We start from the raw sequence: 21,870 nt of genomic DNA on the forward strand, positions 1-21,870 counted from the left end.
GCCCATATCCCTCTCACGCTGTCCGATCCAGGTACCAGTTCCCTCCTAAATAAACTGTTGAAGACATGGACATGGGTGGATAGGTAGGAACTAATTCCTCTAATGCATAATCATAATCATTATGTAATTTTTTAGCCAAGTATGTTTTGTAACATACGAGGAATTTGGTTTCCCATACATTCGTAACAAAAAAGCAACAAGACACAAAACTACACAAAAATTTACATAAACATCCACCACAGCGGCTCCTCCACATTCCCCACTGTGATGGAAGGCAATAAAGTCTTACCTTTTTCCCTCCTTTCCTCCCGAGGTCGGGGAAGTTGAACCATCCACAGCCGGCTATAGAGCTCCTTCGTCGGGGCAGTCTAAGCTCCCGCATCGGGGCGGCCGAAAACTCCTGCGGCTTGGAGTACCCGAAATCGGTCCCTAGCCAGGGACAGCGAGCTCCACGATATTAAAGTCCGCAGCTCCCGCAGGTTGGACATAATACAAAACTAACGATAAACTAAAACATACATTTTACAACAAACTAAAAACACAAAGAAGGAAAAGACGAAGACAGACCATTGGCGAGGCAGCCATCGTGCAGCGCCCCCTAGTGCAGAGGCCTAAAGTAAGCATTCCTGTTTTCAATCCACACCCTTCACTGAAATTATGTCCCCTCCTTGCCCAGACTCGGCATAGTGCTGGGCATTTCATCTACTTGTGACTTGCGTGCTGCTGCTCACTAAACCACTGTACATGCTAAAGGCCAATTTTGCCTGGCAGATTGTAGTTGCCACTGGGTTTTCAGCCACAATCTGGCACGGACCACTTCCTGTAGCACAACCTTCAAAGTTGCGGACAAGAATGGTTTCCAGCGAGGTGCAGTGAGCTGAAGTGCCTGCAAGCAATGGCAAGTTAAAAATAATAACATTGTACATTCTCAAAACATCTGCAAACTTTTCATAATGCGATTTTTATTCCTTGTCTAGAGTTTACATTGAAGGCCTTTGACCTAATAAGATACACCAGCTTTGAATTACAAAGCTGTTTTTCAGTATAATGAATAACACGATGAATGTCCCAAACACATTGTACCGAAATTCCCTGCGTGAATTTGCAGGAAAGAAAACTTTGAGGAATAAATCTATGTGATAGATATCTTCAAATTTTAAAATAAAATTGACTTTTTTATTCAACATTTAAGACTGATATCGTAAATTAAATTGTTTAGATACTGTGCAGTTCCATCATTCCAGTATTTCTCTGCTGTTGTGTAATTTCTAGTGTATGATGGCCTTTTCATTCATTCGAATGACCTATACAGTCAGATGGTAGTGCTAGAAAAGTCAATTTAACATCTGCAGACTTTTCCTGTTATTTATAGTTCTGGCTGAAGACAGTGTCAAGGTAATTAGAATTAGCTAATGTTGCGAATACTTGTTGGCACAATAAAAGTCAGGTCATCAGAATAAGTGTACCAGATATGAATGACACAGCTGTCAGTTCCTATTAGAAGAAGCTGAACAGTAAAGTGAATGGAAAGATATGAATAGGCAACAAGAGCTTCACTATTTGCTTCCCAGTCTATTAATGAAGAATCAAACAGTGACTATTATGGGCAGCAGACTGATGCAGCTGGTAGAGCTGCTGTCTCCCAGCACCAGGGACTCGGGTTCGACCCTGACCTCAGGTTCTGTCTGAGTTGCGTTTAGTTTATTGTCACGTGTACCGAGCTACAGTGAAAAGCTTTTGTTGGATGCTAACAGTGGAAAGACAATACATGATTACAATCAAGCCATCCACACTGTACAAATACATGATAACGGGAATATCATAAATGGTGTTTAGTGCAAGATAAAATCAGATCATAGATTGTCCGAGGGTCTCCAATGAGGTAGATATTTGTTCAGTTGTGGTGTTTTGTGTCTGTGTGGGGTTTGCATGTTCTCCTTGTGACCACGTGGGTTTCCTCCAGGTGCTCTGGTTTCCTCCCACATCCCAAAGACGTGTTAACTCCTGCTCTCCACACCTCGAACATCTGGCGGTGAAGTGCCGTCCCTTCTACCTCCCGAGAGAATTCACCTCCGTTATCCTGACCGCGGTCTACATCCCACCCCAGGCAGACGTCCGTCTGGCACTGGAGGAGCTGCACGCCGTGGTCAACAAACACCAGACGTCTTACCCCGAGGCATTTACCACCATTGCTGGGGACTTCAATAAGGCGAACCTCAAGAAATCACTCCCTAACTACCACCAACATGTCTCCTGCTGCACCAGAGGACCTAACACCCTCGACCACTGCTACACCACCATTAAGAATGCCTATCGTTCTATCCCTCGCCCTCACTTCGGTAAGTCCGACCATACCGCGGTGCTGCTTCTTCCTGCCTACAGGCAGCAATTAAAGAGCGCACCCCCAGAAGTGAGGACAGTACAGAGCTGGTCGGGGGGGGCAGAAGAACAACTCCAGGACTGTTTGGAGTCTGTAGACTGGGCAATGTTCAAGGACTCGGCAACGGACTTGAACGAATATGCCACAGTCGTTACAGACTTCATAAAGAAATATGTGGAGGACTGCATCCCTACAAAAACCTTCCGAGTGTTTCCCAATCAGAAACCTTGGATGAACTTTGAGATCCGCACTCTCCTGAAATCCAGACACAGGGCATTCACCTCCAATGATACAGTGGCCTACATGAAGACCAGATACGACCTTGGTAAGGCCATCAAAAAGGCCAAAAGGGACTTCTGCTCCAAACTGGAGGACGAGACAGATGTTCGGCAGCTGTGGCAGGGCCTGAATGCAATCACCTCCTACAAGGCGAAACCAGGAGGCAGCTCGAATGTCGGTGTAACATCACTCCCTGACGAGCTCAATGCGTTTTACGCACGCTTTGACAGGGAGAATACTGATGTGCCTTCCCGATCCCCCATTCGCTGTGATGGCATTTCAGTCTCAGTCACAGAGGCCGATGTCAGGAAATCCTTCAGAGGGGTGAACCCCCGAAAAGCACCTGGTCCTGATGGTATACCCGGTCGTGTTCTAAAAACCTGTGCGGACCAACTGGCGGGAGTTTTTACGGACATTTTCAACCTCTCACTTCTGAGGTCTGAGGTCCCCACCTGCTTTAAAAGGGCATCAATTATACCGGTGCCCAAGAAGAGTAAGGTGACGTGCCTCAATGACTATCGACCAGTGGCACTAACGCCGGTGGTGATGAAGTGCTTTGAGAGGTTGATCATGGAGCAAATCAACTCCTACCTCGACAAAAACCTGGACCCACTGCAGTTCGCGTACCGCCACAACAGATCAACGGTGGATGCGATCTCGCTGGCCCTCCACTCCGCACTGGATCACTTGGACAACAAAAACTCATATGTCAGGCTGTTATTCATTGATTACAGCTCGGCATTTAACACAATCATCCCCTCCAAACTGGTTACCAAACTCGCAGAATTGAATTGAATTGAATTGAATCCTTTATTTGTCATTCAGACCTTTCGGTCTGAACGAAATGCTGTTGCCTGCAGCCATACATGTAATAATAACAAAACACAATAAACACAAATTAACATCCACCACAGTGAGTTCACCAAACACCTCCTCACTGTGATGGAGGCAAAAGTCTTAGAGTTACTGTCTCTTCCCTCCTCTTCTCCCTCTGCGCCGAGGCGATACCCCACCGGGCGATGGCATCAGTCCCACGGTTCAAGCTCCGCGGCCCGGGGGGTGGTCGAAGCTGCCCGCAGCTGTTGCAAAGGGTGCTCCGGAAAACAGGCACCAGCCTGTGACCTGCGAGCTCCCGACATTGTCCTCCATTGGCCCGCGGCCGAGCCCCGGATCCAGGTCGCCGCCGCCAGAACGCCGCCTCAGCCGCCGTAGCACCGTCTCCGCTCCGCACCGGGCCGCCCACAAGGCAGCGTCTCAGCCCCGCACCGGGCTGCCCCCACGGAAGCACCTTCCAGCCGGTAGCCAGGCCACCCACACGGCAGCGTCTCAGCCCCGCACCGGGCTGCTCACACGGGAGCGCCTTCCAGCCGGTAGCCGGTCCGCCCACAAGGCAGCGTCTCAGCCCCGCACCGGGCTGCTCACACGGGAGCGCCTTCCAGCCAGTAGCCGCGCCGGCCGCACAGGAGTGTCTCAGCTCCGCACCGTTCGCCCTCACCGGAGCGCCGAGTCGTGCCGCTGCCCGGACGTCGCCACAGCTCGAAGACGGCCAGCCTCGCGTTGGTGAGTCCTGGCTGGCTCTACCTCCGGACCCTCGAGGTCGGTCGCAGGTTGGAGGCCGTCAGCTCCGCCATTAGGCCTCAGCGCAGACGGGGAAGAGAAGGGGGATACGCCAAAAAGTCGCATTCCCCCGAAGGGAGAGACAGAAAGCTCTGTTTCACCCTCCCCCCACACACATAACACCACCTAATAACCAAAAAAATTACTAAACTAGACAAAAAAAAACGAAATAAAAAGTAAAAACAGACAGACTGCAGGCGAGCCGCAGCTGTATCACAGCGCCGCCACTTCCGGAACTCGCGCTGGAACTCGCGCCGCCACTTCCAGAACTGGGTCTCTGCGCATCCCTCTGCAACTGGATCCTCGACTTCCTCATCCACAGACCACAGTCTGTTCATATTGGTGGAAATGTGTCAGCCTCGATAACAATCAGCACGGGAGCACCTCAAGGCTGCGTGCTCAGCCCTCTGCTGTACTCACTCTATACCCATGACTGCGTAGCGAACCACAGTGCGAACTCCATCATCAAGTTCGCTGACGACACCACTGTTGTGGGAGGTATCACTGATGGGGATGAGTCAGAGTACAGAAGAGAGATCGAGCAACTGTCCATATGGTGCCAGCACAATAACCTGGCCCTCAACACCAGCAAAACCAAGGAACTGATTGTGGACTTTGGAAGGAGTGGGAGGGGGACCCACAGCCCCATTTATATCAACGGGTCGATGGTTGAAAGGGTCAAGAACGTCAAATTCCTGGGCGTGCACATCTCTGAAGATCTTTCCTGGTCCGAGAACACTAACGCAATTATCAAAAAAGCTCATCAGCACCTCTACTTCCTGAGAAGATTATGGAGAGTCGGATTGTCAAGGAAGACTCTCTCTAACTTCTACAGGTGCACAGTCAAGAGCATACTGACTGGTTGCATCGTGGCTTGGTTCGGCAATTTGAGCGCCCTGGAGAGGAAAAGACTACAAAAAGTAGTAAACACTGCCCAGTCCATCATCGGCTCTGACCTTCCTTCCATCGAGAGGATTTATCGCAGTCGCTGCCTCAAAAAGGCTGGCAGTATCATCAAAGACCCATACCATCCTGGCCACACACTCATCTCCCTGCTACCTTCAGGTAGAAGACTGAACAACCTGAAGACTGCAACAACCAGGTTCAGGAATAGCTACTTCCCCACAGCCATCAGGCTATTAAACCTGGCTCGGACAAAACTCTGATAATTAATAACCACTTTCTGTTATTTGCACTTTACCAGTTTATTTATTCATGTGTGTATATATTTATACCATGGTATATGGACACATTTATCTGTTTTGTAGTAAATGCCTACTATTTTCTGTGTGCTTAAGCAAAGCAAGAATTTCATTGTCCTATACAGGGACACATGACAATAAACTCACTTGAACTTGAACTGGTTAATTGGCCTCTATAAATTGCCGCTGATGTTTAAGGAGTGGATGAGAAAGTGGGATAACATAGAACTAATGTGAACACATGATTGATGGTTGGCGTGGACTCAATGGGCCGTAGGGCCTGTTTCCATACTATGTCTCAAAACTAAACAATGCCTTGGATGCAGACTCCAACCATCAGTTTGAACCAGTCTCGTGACTTTCCTCCAGCAGTTCACATTCCAGCTGTATGGTGACAGTCTGATGCAGTGAAGGATTCCAGAGGTCCATGATTCATGTGGGTAAACTTCATATACTTATTCTCACTCATTAGATTTATTTCACAGAAGTTGAAGATTGCATTGCTTCTGACATAATTGAATGTTTGGCAAACTGCAGGGTTTACCATGTGACAAACTGACAAGCCCTTTGTTCAGCTGTCGGTGTGCAAATTCTTATCTTTGACAAAAATAGATAATCGTCAATATAATGCTATTCCTTTAGCTTTGCTGAGTCTAAATCCTGGAACTCCACCCCCAACATCCTTCATTGGTAGGACAGCAGTTTAGTTTAGAGATACTGCATGGAAAAAGTCCCTTCGGCCCACCGAGTCCATGCCAACCAGTGATCACCCATAGAGCAAGTATAACCCACACACGAGGGAAAATGTACAGAAGCCTACAACCTACATACCTGCATGTCTTTGGAATATAGGAGGATACCGGAGCACCCAAAGGAAACCCATGCAGTCACAGGAAGAACGTACAAACTCCGTACAGACAGCACCCGTAGTCGGGATTGAACCAGGTATCTGGTGCTGTAAGGCAGCAGCTCTACCGTTGCACCTCTGCACCATCCTAAAGCAGTTGTTTGTGAACATCCACCAACTTCTCAAGGTCACTAGAGAATGGTCAACAATTCTTGGTCTTGCCAGTAACACCTGCAACATGAAATATTTTCTATTTATTACAAATGAATATAAATTGCAACTATATATAGAATTTGAAAGCAACCAGGTTTCATCCACATGGGTTACATTTTCAAATTCTTGGAAAAGAAAATCTAGCTCCTAGTTTAACAACTCAATTGCCAGTTCTGTTTGATTCTCATAGAAGCCAGTTGCGAGAGGGCTAATATAATTTGTTCACCAAGAACAGGAATAGACCCTTCAGCCCTGTTCTGGCATTTAATTTATGGCTGATCTGTAGGGCTACTCATTTACACATCAGCCCAGTCTGCTGCTATGAATTTATTTATTCTCCTTTAATTACATTTTAAACCCGACTGTGAATCTTGCCTCATATGAAATCCACTTACACTGGAATGACTGCCCTTCAGCCAGACTGTTAACTGATCACATTTCAGTATTTATCACCTTCTTATTCCTTGCTGATTCTGAAACATATCAGCCCTGATTTATCCCTTCCACCTACCAGAAACCAGACCGCTAAAACGGACAACTTAATCTATTATAACCACATAGTCCTGATATTGTCCTGCTATCTTGAGATAAGATGGTGGCTCATGGAATTCTGTGATAAGATGAATGAGCTTTTAAACTACACTAGTTGATAGGATGGAGACACAAGCTGCAGATGCTGAAATCTTGAGCAAGCACAAAGTGCAGGAAGAACTCAGCGGACCGGGACCCTTCTTCAGATTCTTAATTGTAGCCCTGACCCGAAACTTTGCCTGTCCATTCTCTCCCTAGATGCTGTCTGACTGCCGCGTTCCTCCAGCATTTTGTTTTAGTTGATGGGATGTTCTTACAGATATGTAATGAATAGAAAGAATTGCACCACAAATGTAAATTGCCCAAATGATGCAATTCTTTCACCTCGTCTGCTCTGCACCATCAATACTGTATAAAGATGTAATAATATTCCTGGAATCGCACTGAAAATATAATATAAATTTGCACCAACAAAATAAATTTGATATGAAGTAGAGTAGGTTGACATTGCACCTTTAATTTAATATTATTCAAATATATGTACTTTCTGTAGTGAGCAAAATATTTTGAGCATATTATTCTTGATCTTTTGGCAACAATTGTTTCCTATTGTAGGAGGATTTTGATTTTGCTGCACTGCTTTCATTGTCCTGCTAATAGCCATCTGTTATTAATACACTTTGCAAACTTCATCTCTTATTACCAATTATCATGCACATCACAAATGTTATTCCTTCTTGGTGACTATTAAATTAAGGGTCATGTAATCTATCATAGTGAATAGTTTAGACATTTTTGGTGCCGCGAGACATTTTCTGTATTGTTTCATCCTCTTAGAAGAAATTTCAGGAACAGTTTATATTTCTGGCACACAGTCCATCAAATTGAAGGAAATTGAACTCACCAATTTGTGAGTTTAAGTTAGACAGTAAACCTGTTTACATCCTGTCCGTGACTCATATCGTGACGCAATGGGCTAAGTGTTCGGCTGGCAACCGGAAGGTAGCCGGTTCAAATCCCGCTTGGAGTGCATACTGTCGTTGTGTCCTTGGGCAAGACACTTCACCCACCTTTGCCTGTGTGTGAATGTGTGTGAATGTGTGTGAGTGATTGGTTGTGGTCGGAGGGGCCGTAGGCGCAGATTGGCAGCCACGCTTCCGTCAGTCTGCCCCAGGGCAGCTGTGGCTACAGAAGTAGCTTACCACCACCGAGTGTGACTGAGGAGTGAATGAATAATGCGATGTAAAGCGCCTTGAGTATTAGAAAGGCGCTATATAAATCCCATCCATTATTATTATTATTATATCTGAAACTATGAATTGAATTAACGTCATCACTGCACTCCTGACTCAGACTTTAAAATTATTCACAGTTGGAGTAATTATTCACAATTATTGCCCCAGATGGGGTGCTTATTTTCTTCCATACTAAAAATTGCATTTTTTCTGTAGCAGTTACCAAAACTGAAGATAGACACAAAATGCTAGAGTAACTCAGCAGGCACAGGCAGCAATCTCCGGAAAAAAGGAATGGGTGACATTTCAGGTCAAAACCCTTCTTCAGACCCTAAACCTTGGCCTTACCATTGGCTTGCCTGCTTGTACATTGCGACTTAATGTCTCAACTTCTATACTCAATTTATAATAATAAGGAAATTAAGCCAGGACTCCTGCAACTTCTTCGCTGGCTCCCCACGATGTCCTTGAATATATCTGTTAATGGCCAGGAGATTTATTTACCTTCATACATTTTTGGACATTCAGCACTTCCCCTATTGTAATACAAACTGTAGTCAAGATATCGTTGTTAACCTTCCCATGTTCCCTAATCTTCATGTCTTTCTTCACAGTAAAAACAGAGCAGAATATTTTGTGCCCATCTCATGCGGCTCCACACACAAATGACCATTTTGATTTGAGGGACCCTATTCCCTCTCTGGTTAACCTATTTCCCCTAATATAATTTTAAAACCTCTTTGGATTCCCCTTAATCTTACCAGCCCCATTTTTGCTCTCCTGATTTCCTTCTCAAATATTCTCATCAATCCCCCATACTTCTCCAGGGGTACACTTGATCCGAGTTGCCTCTATCTGACCCATGCCTCCATTTTCCTGTCGAGAACCTAATTCTCTCATTGTCCATGGTTCCTTCCTACTTCCCGCCCTGCCCCTCACTCTAACACAAACATGCATAACTTGAACTCTTCCTATTACATTTTTAAAACCATTCCAGATGTCCTTTTGCCTGCAATAAACCATTATCCTGACTACAGGTGCTGTCTTTACTGAGTTTAGTACGTTCTCCCTGTGACAGGATGGGTTTTATCTGGGTGCTCTGTCAAACATGCACGTTTGTAGGTTGATTGACTTCAGTAAATTGTCACTTGTGGTTAAAATAAAATTAGTGTAAAGAGCCTGTCCCACCAGCATGCGACTGCATGCGGCGAGCGCGACCTAACGTGGCCGCTTGAGCCGTACGGCCTAGCGGGGCCGGTCCCACTTCGATCGCCGGAGCCGTATGGAGTTGTGCGGGTTTGGTCCCGACATTGCGCGGGGCTCCGAAAAACTGACACTGTCCAAAAATTCCGCGCGGCAACAGCATGTCGGCCCACAGCCACATTGAGGCCGTACGCAGCGCCTCGACGGGCATACGCAGCGTCTTGACGGCGTAAGCCTAGCGCGTGGCGTTGCGCGATGACGTCACCGCCCGACGCCGTGCGACATCCAAATTCAGTCGGCCCGCCTCCTGCCCAGCTGATTGGTGAGTATGATGTCGGGACCAGCCCCGCACAACTCCGGACGGCTCCGCGGTTGGAAGTGGGACCGGCCCCGTGAGGCCGTAAGCCTCAAGCCACCACGTTTGGTCGCGCTAGACGCATACAATCGCATGCTGGTGGGACAGGCCCTTAAGTGCGTGGACTCGGTGGGCCGAAGGGCCTTTTTCCACGCTGTATCTCTAAACTAAAAACTGTAGTGTAAACTGAGGCATTCCACGGAGTCTCCACATTTCTGGCGCCATATTGTATATTCCAAGTATGAAGTTCTTAAAAACATCTAGTCTTATCTTGGCCTAAAAAATGGACAGTTACTGAATGGGTAAGGGCCCTTCTGACAACGGGCTGATTTTTGTGATTTAACAGCACCTCAATCATCTCTGTGTTTCGATTTCCCAGCTCCTGCAGCTTTCTTCTACAACCAACAATGCATTGCAGCCCTGCCAGCTGTGCTGAGATTGGGGCAACATCCTGTCATTCATCATCACATTGGCTGCTCTCCATTGGGTGTACAGTACCTTGAGATGTCCATGGGTCATCAATAACCTATATTAATACAACTCAGTCCTCTGTCATGTCAGATTCAGGCTCAAAGATCAACAGACCAGCTTAAGTTCTGATTGAACATTCTTTTGATTATGGTGCAGTTTTTCACACTATCTTTGTATTTTAATCGTAAATCTGATTGCTGACGGCCTCTTATGTCTCTCACTTAAGTGATAACCTTCCAGCCTCTGTCTCTATACGCATATCAATGGAGCAATACACTTTCTAAACACCTCAAAATTTGTTTCTTCTTTTTATTTTTCATCCACGTAGATTTTATGAGTAAATTTTATTCCGTATCCGTATCTCAAATTTTCTGGTAGTGATCTGTGAATTGCATTGGAATGAATTTCCGAAACCAGAATGTGGGCTCGCTTGTACTCGCTTACTCTGTTGTAACTACACAATCCTTATGTCTTGGAAGTTCAGATTATTTCAGTTTGTTCATAAGAATTATCCAGTTACCTAAGGTTGGTGTTTAAACAGAGCCACAAGCCTATTAAGGACACCAAGGATGGTCTAATCTTTATTTGATCCTCCTGGAGTTTCATCATTATCTTGCATCAAAGTGGCCCAAAATATTTTGTTTGGAAGAAGTGTCTATGTATATATTATTTTGTAATGCGTAGCTCTTATCTGTTGTCTGACAGTATGCAATGAAAAAGAGCTGAGGAATCTGGCTTCAAGGCTGAAGGATTGGTTTGGGGCTTTACATGCTGATGCCAACCATGAAATACGGGTTAAACCAATCAAGCAAACAGAGCAGAAACGTAAGTAAGCCTCTCTTCGTTCCTGTAAAGTAACTTGCTACTGAAGAAATGTTTTATTTTTTATAACTTTCATAACCAACTGAAATACTTATTGCACATAAGGAGTCTATACATTTTGTGCTTCAACTCAATTATTCTGTAAGATTATCAGCAGAAAAACAAGAGTCTGGGCTACAGTGAAATGCCTTGTCTGGTGGTGCATTCACACTCCAAAATAAGACATAAAATGCTGGAGTAACTCAGCGAGTCAGGCAGCATTTCCGGGGAACACAGAAAGGTGACATTTCAGATCAAGGCCCATTTTCAAACAGTTCCTTCATTTCTCCATTCACACTCGGTGAAGGTGCAAGCTTACTCCAAAGTGAATAGAATGGGATTCCCTCTTCCCTCACGATTCATATTGCTTTAAACCATAAATGCGAAACAGTATAAAACAAAACAAATTTGAAACAATGTGACTTTTCCCAATTCTTAACTGGTAGTTTACCATTTCTGTACAATAACATAAATATTTCAAATAATGTTTTTGAAAAAACAGGGTGAAGCAAGTAAAATGTATGCAGGAAAAATTGACATTTAGGTGAAGATTTGTTTACAAGGCATTATTCCCAGTGTAAAGTTATTTTAGATTAAATTTAGATCACTTGACTCAACACACATCCATTGTTGGTCATTCACAATACAACCAGGCTTTTGTAGCATTGCTTGCTTTGAATTGTGTTTCTTCAGAGATTTCTTCACCGATCAGGTCCCAGCCTGATGCTCAGAACTGAATTCAAGTAAGTTGTGAATTTCCTTAACTACTGGCTCTCCTTCGGGACCTCCCATCCCCCCCCCCCCCCCCCCCCCCATGATACCAACCCCAACCCCATCTACTAATGACCTTCCCCAGGCACCAGTCGTTTAATTCTAACATCCCCGTTGCTGGAAACATGAAATATAAACAGGGAATGCTGCAAATGTTCTGTGTGTCCATCAGCTTTTATGGAGAGAGAAACAAACAATGTTTCAAGTTGCCTGACCTGCTGATTATGTCCAGCGATCCCAAACGTTTTCTCAACTCCACACCCATGCCCTTGTTCCAAGCAATTGAGACGTGCATCTTAATTTTCTCTGCTTCAAAATGTTAGGGAAGTTAATGAAAGGTTTTGAAATTGGTTGTTCCGAATAATAGTGAATGTTTTCGGCTTTTGCAAATGCTTTTTCCATAATCTTCTTAATATTTTGATGCTGCAATTATCCTTTTACTCTGCAAAATTGAAAATATAATACCATTATTTAATAAAGGTGAGAGAGAGAAGCCAGGAAATTATGGGCCTGTTAGTCTAACATCTGTTGTGAGTAAGTTAGTGGAATCTATAATTGAGGGCATCGCGAGTGAGCGTTTAGAGAAATCTGAGCTGATTAGAGCAAGTCAACATAGATTTTCCATGTGCATGTCATTTTTAATGCATTAAATATTTCTAGGGCAAATTACTAAGATACCATATGGGCATGGTTTATATTGATTCCCAGAAGTCATTCAAAAGAGTTAATAACTGAAATTAATATGCATAGAATTGGTAATAAATTACTGAATTGAAAATTAGATTGGTTAGGTGGTGGATGACAGAAGCAGTAACGGTCGTGAAATAGAGGGAAGTGATTACAGGTGTTCTATGAGGATCTGTGAAAGGCCTCAATTATTGGAGGCACAAGAGACCGCAGATGCTCAAATCTGTAGCACGACCCCTCGTTCGGTTCCACTCCGCAGTCTTTCGTTCTCTGCTTATCACCTACTGGCCTCTACGCTGTATCGACCCTTCTCTCCTTCTCTCCCCCAGCAAACCCCCACCCCCACCCGTATCCACGAAATCTCACGGGAACATGGGTAGATGATGTTTTAGGTCAAGACCCTTCTTGGCTGCAGAGGGCAAGTCAGTGGCTATTTTTAAGGCAGAGATAGATAGATTTGTAATTAGTACAAGTGTCAGAGGGGAGAAGGCAGGAGAATGGGTTAGGAGAGAGAGAGAGATAGATTAGCCATGATTGAATGGCGGAGTAGACTTGATGTGCCAAATAGCCTAATTCTACTCCTATCACTTATGACCTTTAAACTGACACAGTTTCAATCAGTCTGAAGAAGGGTCCCGAACTGAAACGTCACCTATCCATGTTATCCAGAGATGCTGCCTGACCCATTGAGTTACTCCAGCATTTTGTGTCATTTTTTATAAAAAATCAGTTACTGTTTTATGTAGAGGTCACCAAGAGAATTGTTTCGGGCAGGGCAGTGGATGATGTCTATGTGGACTTTAGCAAGGCCATTGACAAGGTCACACATTGTGTGCTAGTCTGGAAGGTTAGATCGCACGGAATCCAAGATGAGCTAGCTAACTGTAATTTTTCTGAATGGAAGCCTGTGACAAGTGGAGTGCTGCAGGGATCAGTCCTGGATCCACTGCCGTTTGTTATCACTATTAACAATTTGGATAACATTGTTAATAAATTTGCAGATTACATCAAAATAAACAGTATAGTGCATAGTGAGCAAGGATATTTAAGTTTATAACAGGATCAAGGCCAGTTGGGAAGGTGGGCCAAGGAATGGCAAATAGAATTTAACTCTGACTAGTGTCAGATGTTCCACTTTGGTATGTTAAACAAGGAAAGGACTTGCACAGCAAATAGTAAAGCCTGGTGTTGCAACAAAGAGAGATCTCGGAGTACATAGTGCATCAGGTGAAGAAGACATTTAACATGCTTGCCTTTATTGGGGAGAGTATCAAGTACAAACGTTGGCACATGGTGATGCATGTGTAATTGGTGATGAAACCATACTTGGATTACAGTGTTTGTTGTTCAGATCACCCAGCCATAGGAAGGATGTCAGTTGATATAAGTCAGAAGGAATATTCTAGGATGGCTTGGACTTGCTGGTTTGAGTAATAGAGAGAGGTTGATTAGGCTGGGACTTTTTTCTATGGCGCATAGAAGGCTGAGGGGTGACCTAAGTGAGGTGTACCAGAACATGAAGGACATTGATAAAGTGAATGTGCACAGTTTTTTTTCAGGATAGATAATTCTAAAACTCAAGGATATAGGCTTATGGTGAGAGAGAATTCAGAGGAAACTTTTTCGCTACTCGCTAGAATTTAGAAGATTGAGAGGGGATCTTTATTGAAACTTACAAAATTCTTAAGGGGTTGGACAGGCTAGATGCAGGATGATTGTTCCCGATGTTGGGGAAGTCCAGAACAAGGGGTCACAGTTTAAGGATAAGGGGGAAATCTTTTAGGACCGAGATGAGGAAAACATTTTTCACACAGAGAGTGGTGAATCTCTGGAATTCTCTGCCACAGAAGCCAGTTGAGGCCAGTTCATTGGCTATATTTAAGAGGGAGTTAGATGTGGCCCTTATGGCTAAAGGGATCAGGGGGTATGGAGAGAAGGCAGGTACAGAATACTGAGTTGGATGATCAGCCATGATCATATTGAATGGCGGTGCAGGCTCGAAGGGCCGAATGGCCTACTCCTGCACCTATTTTCTATGTTTCTATGTTTTTCACTGAGAGTAGTCCATATCTGGAATGAGCTGCCAGAGGAAGCTAGATATAATTACAACTTTTAAAAGACATTTGGATAGATGGGGATACGAAGGGTTTAGTGGGCTATGGGCCACATGCAGGAAAATGGGACTATTCCACTATGCCAGCTTGGTTGGCATGGACATGGTGGGCCGAAGGGCCTGTTTCCTTACTGTACAGCTCTATGATTTTTAATTGTCCAATGATGGATTTTTAAAAATTTGTAATTATGAAACATATTGATGGATGTTTTAAGAGCTATACAAAATTTTCAAATGCCTTTAAGGCATGCAATTCTTCAAAATCCTTAGAGAAATTTTCAGAATGGTACAATTTGTGGGGAGAAAGTCAAGAAATGTAATAATGATGTCGCTGCGCTGCTTACTGTCTTCATGATAGTTTCAAGGAGAAAGCAATGATGAATATAGTTAGATTGGTAAATGGGAAATGGTTACAGATTAAATCCTATAATTTTCCTGCTGTAGGTTATGTATAGCCTCGCAAAATAATAGTTCTTTGGAATCCTTTAATCTACGGCTGAATCACATCTACCATATTTTACAATATTTTAAAACCATTTATGGATGAGGCAACTTTTACTTAATGTGCCCTCGAAAATATTATCAATATGAAATGCAGCCAAAATATATTCATAGTTGCAACTTTCAATTTTAGTTTTGATTAACCATAATTAATGACGAAATAATTGATTAATCAAGGAGTTAAAGTACTGGCATATAAAAAATAATGACATTTTATAGACATCAAGAAACTAACTAAATTAAGCAATTTATTTTCCTTATGGAATTGCCGGTTGAAAAGACAGCTGTGGTATTATCCGTGTTATTAATATCTTATTTGACTATGCAATAAAGGCATGAAACTATTTAGTTAAATTATGATTGAAAGCGGCTATGAACATGTGTGCTGGCTGGGATCCTAATATATCTCCTACACTAGTGTGCTTGCACTCAGTGTAGGAAGAAACTGTAGATGCTGGTTTAAACTGAATATAGAAACAAATATTTGGAATAACTCAGCGGATCAGACAGCATCTCTGGAGAAAAAGAATAGGTAACGTTTCGGGCCGACACCCTTGTTCAAACTGGACCCGAAGCATCACCTATTCCTTTTCTCCAGAGATGCTGCCTGACCCGCTGAGTTACTCCAGCTTTTTGTGTCTATCTTTGCTTGCACTCAGTTACAGGAAAGTGAAATGGTTGAGTCACTTTAGTTCAGATTTTCATCCTATTTCTGAATTCTTGCTCTTGGTGGTGTACATTGAAAATGATTTGGCCATTTTTTCCCCATAGGATTTGACACCAGCATTCTACCAATCTGCAAGGATTCCTTAGGCTGGATATTTAACAAGCTGGACATGAACTATGACCTCTTGCTGGACCAGTCAGAGCTGGGCACCATTTACCTTGACAAGTACGAGCAGTGTATTAAACCACTTTTCAACTCCTGTGACACATTTAGAGATGGAAAACTTTCAAACAATGAATGGTGCTACTGTTTCCAGAGGCAGGGAGGTAAGTCTTTCCACAAAATATTTTTTTTAATACATTTGGATATGGAAGGTGTTATTCCTAATGTTTTACTTTTGTGTTAGAGCTAAAGGAATAATAGGTTTTGGAGGGGGGGGGGGGGGGGGGTGGTAACCTGCCTTGTTACACCTAGTGGCGCCCGTAATTGCCGCCTCACCAACAGCCTGTCGCTTCCCTTCTCTGTTTTTATTATTTTAAGTATATCTTAAATATGGTTCAATGTTTATGTGGGGGGCAAATAGGGGGAAACTTTTTCAGTCACTTACTTCGACGGATATGCGATTTTCTCCGTTTCGCGTCTGTTTGATACCTTCCTTAATCCATCTATTTTTATGCTTGTTAAAGAAGTGAGAGAGTTCACAAGAGTAGCCTGAGAAAGGAAGAGTATGGAGGAAGAGTAAACAGACATAGAGACAAGATGGGCCAAACGTTTCAACCTGTGAGAGTTGAAAATGGATGGGATGAAAATGAAACTGGGCGAGGACTCCGAGTGAGTCATAGGGACATGGAAAGCCAAAGAACAGTACCTATGAGAAGTCTGTTCCTTATGAAAGTGGAATACCGCGACAGTTAACGGGTCTAGCCAGACACTCCTGGAAGGTGTAGAAACAAGGAACTGCAGAATCTGGTTAATACTCAAAAGGACACAAAGTGCTGGAGCAACTCAGCGGGTCAGGCAGTATCTCTGGAGAACATGGATAGGTGACGTTTTGAGTCGAGGCCCTTCTTCAGCACTCCTGGAAGGTGGTTCTCAGGGAGGATTCTGTAAGGAATAATACTGCACGGTTGTGGTCCATCAAGGCCAGCACTTTGGATAAGGCGGTAATCCAGGAAAATCACTGTACCTTCTGTGGATGGAGTGGAGTGTGTGGGGACGGAGATATAATCCATCTTATTGGAAGTAAGGTCCCACAGGGATGTCATTCCTCTACTAAGAGTATTTAATTGTCATATGTCCTGAAACAGTACCATGAAATTCTTACTCACAGCAGCACAAAAGCCATGTATACACAGTACTCAGTAGACACTATTATAAACAACAAAAAGAAGTTCAATAAAAAAGGGTATTCTTAAGGGTATTCCATGTAGTAGAAAGGAGTAAATCTGCAGTGAAGTCACAGGGATGTGGTTATGTTTGGTTATGTTTATTGAGATGTTTATTGTCAGGTACTCTATTTCACAACACAGAGAAGGCAAGGAATTTTAGAAGTCTGTTAAGATAAACTTCCTCTACCAGAATCAATCAAGGAGGAAGAAGGCCATTGCTGTTCCTGGTTAGAGAATTAATCGGCCAAATAAACTAAGTGGAATTTTCTGAGCTACTTTCACCTGGCTAGTCATGAACAGAGTCTGATAAGGCTGAAATTAGCAATGGAAAATCAAATGGTGAAATCTATAAGTAGATCCTTAACTGGAGGGTAAAGTTGATGATTGGCAGAAGAAACGTGTATTTATAATAAATGGCCTTTTGATTGTTTGGCAGCAGAAACCTATGCTGTTATAAATGGCCTTTCATGCCATTAGTCCCGAGTTCCATGTCAGAGACTCCACGGAAAGTGAAAGTAGTAACATAATGTGGGAGTTAATGGGCTTGCAATATGATAATATGTCTGTCAACATCTGAACATCACAGCCACTCTGAGACAAAGCATAGCGAGGTGATTTTAACATGTGCGTTCCTTTTGATTAAAACCACTACAGTTTTACAAAAAAAATCCACAAAGTTGCGTAATAGAAAGAGGAAAAATACTCAGCGGGTCAGGCCATATCTGTAAAAAGATAGAAAATGCATTAAGGATTCAGCTTGATGCCTTGATGCATTAATTCAGTCCCGTCAATGCTTTCTTGCCAGCTGAGTCCTTTAAGTATTTTGCCTTTGTTTTACACAGTGAACTCTTTTTTTTAAATACACCATATTAATGCATATCTGCCTCCTGGATAGATAATGTAGAATCGACATTCACATTTTACTGGCTTGGAAGGAATTGCCCACACAATTTTAGACCCTTTGATTATGGTCAACACTCAACTGTTATCATTGTGTATATAATTTAGCTTCAAGTATAGGACTGTTTAAAGATAGTCAATGCTTAATATTGGCTGTGAATGTTTCCATTTTGGTTTGACAAGTTAATTTTTGATAAATGCTACTCCGTACTATCTAATTGCACTTCCAAGTATCATAATGATGAAAGATCAATTGCCCATCATTAGAGAGCGGTTTATGCAATCACAACTTCATAATGGTCAGTGACAGTCGATTTAAAATGTTGAGCTTTAAACTATAGAATAAAATAGCTTTAATCTCAGTGATTTATGGCTTCATGCAAATTTTCAGTAGAGGTAACATCTGTCACTGCAACTCATCCATTCGGTTCAGAGGGTTGAAACGTCAACATTTTACATATTTTTCATTGAATGTAGTTCAGTCTTGTGCAAAAAGATATTGCCTTGTGAGGTCAGGTGTACAATGAAATTTGGTACTGCCTATGCAAGGGTCAATCATGAGGATATTAGCCCTGGCCTATAGAGACTGACTAAACTATTCAATTCTTTTTCAGGTCTCCCATGTCAAGCAGAAATTAATAAGATTCAAAGGCAGAGCAGAGCGAAACATCTTTTAGGTAAGCAGTCTGATGAGTTCTATATAGTATGATTGATTGATTAGATAACAGTGTATGGTTAGAAAATTTCATTCATTTATTGGAAAGGGACTTGTTGGAAATATTTTCTAAAATGAAACACGTATACCATTAGTTTCAAATTACAATTTTCTTCTGCCACGTGATTAGTATGTGGAATGCAGGAACATCCCAGTAATTAAAAATTGATCATATGGCTGCATGGTTCACGGTATTAAACATTTCTTCTAATTATCAATACTGAATTGCAACAATTTTGCATCGTTTCTAAAACTGCCAGTTACATTGAAAATTACAAATGGTTCTGACCTCTGTTTCTCCCATTATATCTCTGGCCCCTCGTTTTCCCTCGATATGCTCTTTACAGAAACAATCACTGGCATACATGATTGCTCTTCAAACTGGGAAAAATGGTGAAGCTGATATTCCGAAACATAATACATCTCAGCACAATCTAAACGCCTAATAATTGGATCTCAGTATTAAAAAATGCTGAATATATACTTTGGCTAGTGCTAACACCCACTCAATCTCCCAAAACTTCACTAAGAGCAGTACTGTGACATTTAGTGCTCAGAATCCTCTGCTTAAATAGGACCTGTGATTCCTAGTGAGAGCAGTTGATTGGTTGGAACCAAGTCAGTGCATAAAGAACTCTGCCTACTATAGGGCAGCTCAGCATGGTAGAGCTGCTGCCTCCCAGTGCCAAAGACCCACGTTCAATCCTGACCTCAGGGTCTATCTGTATGGAGATTGCATGTTTTCCCTTTGCCCGTGTGGGTATCCTCCAGGTGCTCCAGTTTCCTCCCACATCCCAAAGATATGCACGTGTGTAAGTTAATTGACCTCTTTAAATTGCCCCTAATGTGTAGGAAGTGGGGGTGAAAGTGGGATGACAAAGAACTAGTGTGAACAGTTGATCGCTGGTTGGCCTGGACATGGTGGGCCGCAGGGCTGGATCTCTAAGCTAAACTAAAGTAAGTTCCATGCAGTTTAATGAAAAAGCTGTCAAGGTGAACATGAAGGCGAAGGATGTAGGACTTCTATTTTTATGTCTGGGATTACAGTTTGTGACTGGTCCAGTGGACTCCTGCACCCCAACTGAGATATGGTCTGATTAAGTGCCCGGTAATCATAGCAAGCAACTAAGAATTGATTTGCTCTAAGTAGTTGCGATCAGTAAAAGGTGAATTACATTTACTCCACTGCTGACCATGTTTAACTGTAGTGGCAGATGCTGTATACAAGATGTCAAGGTTGCAGTGCACAATGTTTAACTGTCATTTCATTGCCGATCCATGTACAATGTGCTCCCAGATTTTCTGTGAAAGAACACTCTGTCAATGATACTTTATTCAATGATACATTATTGTCACATGTACTTAGATATAGTGAAATTATTTGTTTTTGCATACAATCCGGTAAACTCATACAGCAGACACATTCTAGGCAGCACACAATGAGTTGCCACATTTCTGGCACCGACAAAGTTTCAAATGTTCTTAGTAGAATCTTATCTTCTCGCAGCGGTGAACCAGGCCTCCCGCTGCCCCTGACCGCAGGCAGTCGCCAGGTCCCTGTTCGTTCTCCTATTCAACCCAGCCAGGTTGCTCACGGAGGCCCACCCGCTGGTCATTCGGCTCCACAGCATATCCTGGGAGCCTTCTGCCGTCGTGCATCCCGGTAGCCTAACTCAAACTTATGCCAGAGGTGGAGGGAATGGGTGTTGCACAACCTGTGATAGCATTAAGTCTACAACTGATGCTAGACATTAGCATGACACAATCTGTCTGTGGTAAATCTGCTTCACAGAAATATTGCAAATGGGTTTAATTTCTACACTCTGGTAGTTTTGTTGGATGGAAGGGGTCCATCAGATTAGTGAATGGTGACTTGACATATACATCAACTGGGCATCCTTAGTTGTTCAAAATTTGATGGCAGAAAGGATCCTTAATCTTAGCATCCCATAGTTAGGGAAATTGCACTTGATTAGGATTAGGATTAGGTTCCCCACATCACCAAATTCTTGAAATACAAGTAACCACCAAAAAATAAAGGACATGATATAGATTGACATTTGCTGAACAACTCATGTACGTAATGGTGCCTTGGCAACCTACAACTGAAGCCATTATGAGTCAACAGCCTTGGGGGAGAAAAAGGAATTGAAAACTTATTCCATTTTCACATCCACTCCCCACCCACTGGGAGCATTTACAGAGGCCAATTAACCTACAAACGCACACATCTTTAGGATGCAGGAGGAAACTAGAACATCAGGGGGAAATCTACATGGGCACAGGGAAAGCGTGCAATCTCCACAAGGTGAGGATTAATTGAAAAATTGAAGTAATTCATTGTTAAATCACCATTTAACGAAACAACGTAAAACTTACCTAACAATATTAAAAAATAGCATATGTTCCTTCAGTCCTCTCCTGAATGAACTCCTCCAAACAAGTATTATTCCTTGATTCAATATTTAGCAATATCTATTTTGTCAGGTAAACCTTTCTATGTTAAATCACAGCTCTCATGAAAACTCTGTCCTCTCAATTAATCCTCCTTCCAACGTCTTACATCCACTTAAATGTACCCTGGTTACTCCCTTGTCATATGGAGTACTCGTTTGCCAATCTCATCAAGGACAGAGAGAGTCTATTGATCTTTGTCAGAGCCTGCGTTCACAGATCTTTTCTAATAGCTCGCCTGCACAGCCCATCCTCAGGCCACTTCACTGGTAATTCCATTCGTGGACTGCCTCGTGCAGTCGATCATTCATCAGCTTTCACTCTGCGATATATCTTTATGCTCTTCATTTTGATCATTTTCTCACGCCTGGCAATCAATCTCGATTCTCCCCAGCAAGGCAGTGGGAAATGTGTCGTTATATGAAACCTGAAGTAAAAATAGCTACACGGTGATGTAATGGTCTTCAGAAATTGTTAACT

At 43.0% G+C, this 21,870-nt stretch overlaps 1 protein-coding gene across 3 annotated transcripts in view; it reads left to right on the forward strand.

Annotated features, from left to right (window-relative positions):
* Window positions 1-21,870, forward strand: part of spock1 (SPARC (osteonectin), cwcv and kazal like domains proteoglycan 1) — a 389,701-nt gene that overhangs the window by 363,374 nt on the left and 4,457 nt on the right. For all 3 annotated transcript variants that reach the window (XM_033029374.1, XM_033029372.1, XM_033029375.1), the window contains 3 exons: window positions 11,039-11,158; window positions 16,038-16,259; window positions 18,836-18,898. In XM_033029374.1, coding sequence (XP_032885265.1) covers window positions 11,039-11,158; window positions 16,038-16,259; window positions 18,836-18,898 — 405 coding nt within the window. The remainder of the gene's footprint in view (window positions 1-11,038; window positions 11,159-16,037; window positions 16,260-18,835; window positions 18,899-21,870) is intronic.

This window comes from Amblyraja radiata, chromosome 11 (assembly GCF_010909765.2).
Source record: "Amblyraja radiata isolate CabotCenter1 chromosome 11, sAmbRad1.1.pri, whole genome shotgun sequence".
NCBI lineage: Eukaryota > Metazoa > Chordata > Chondrichthyes > Rajiformes > Rajidae > Amblyraja > Amblyraja radiata.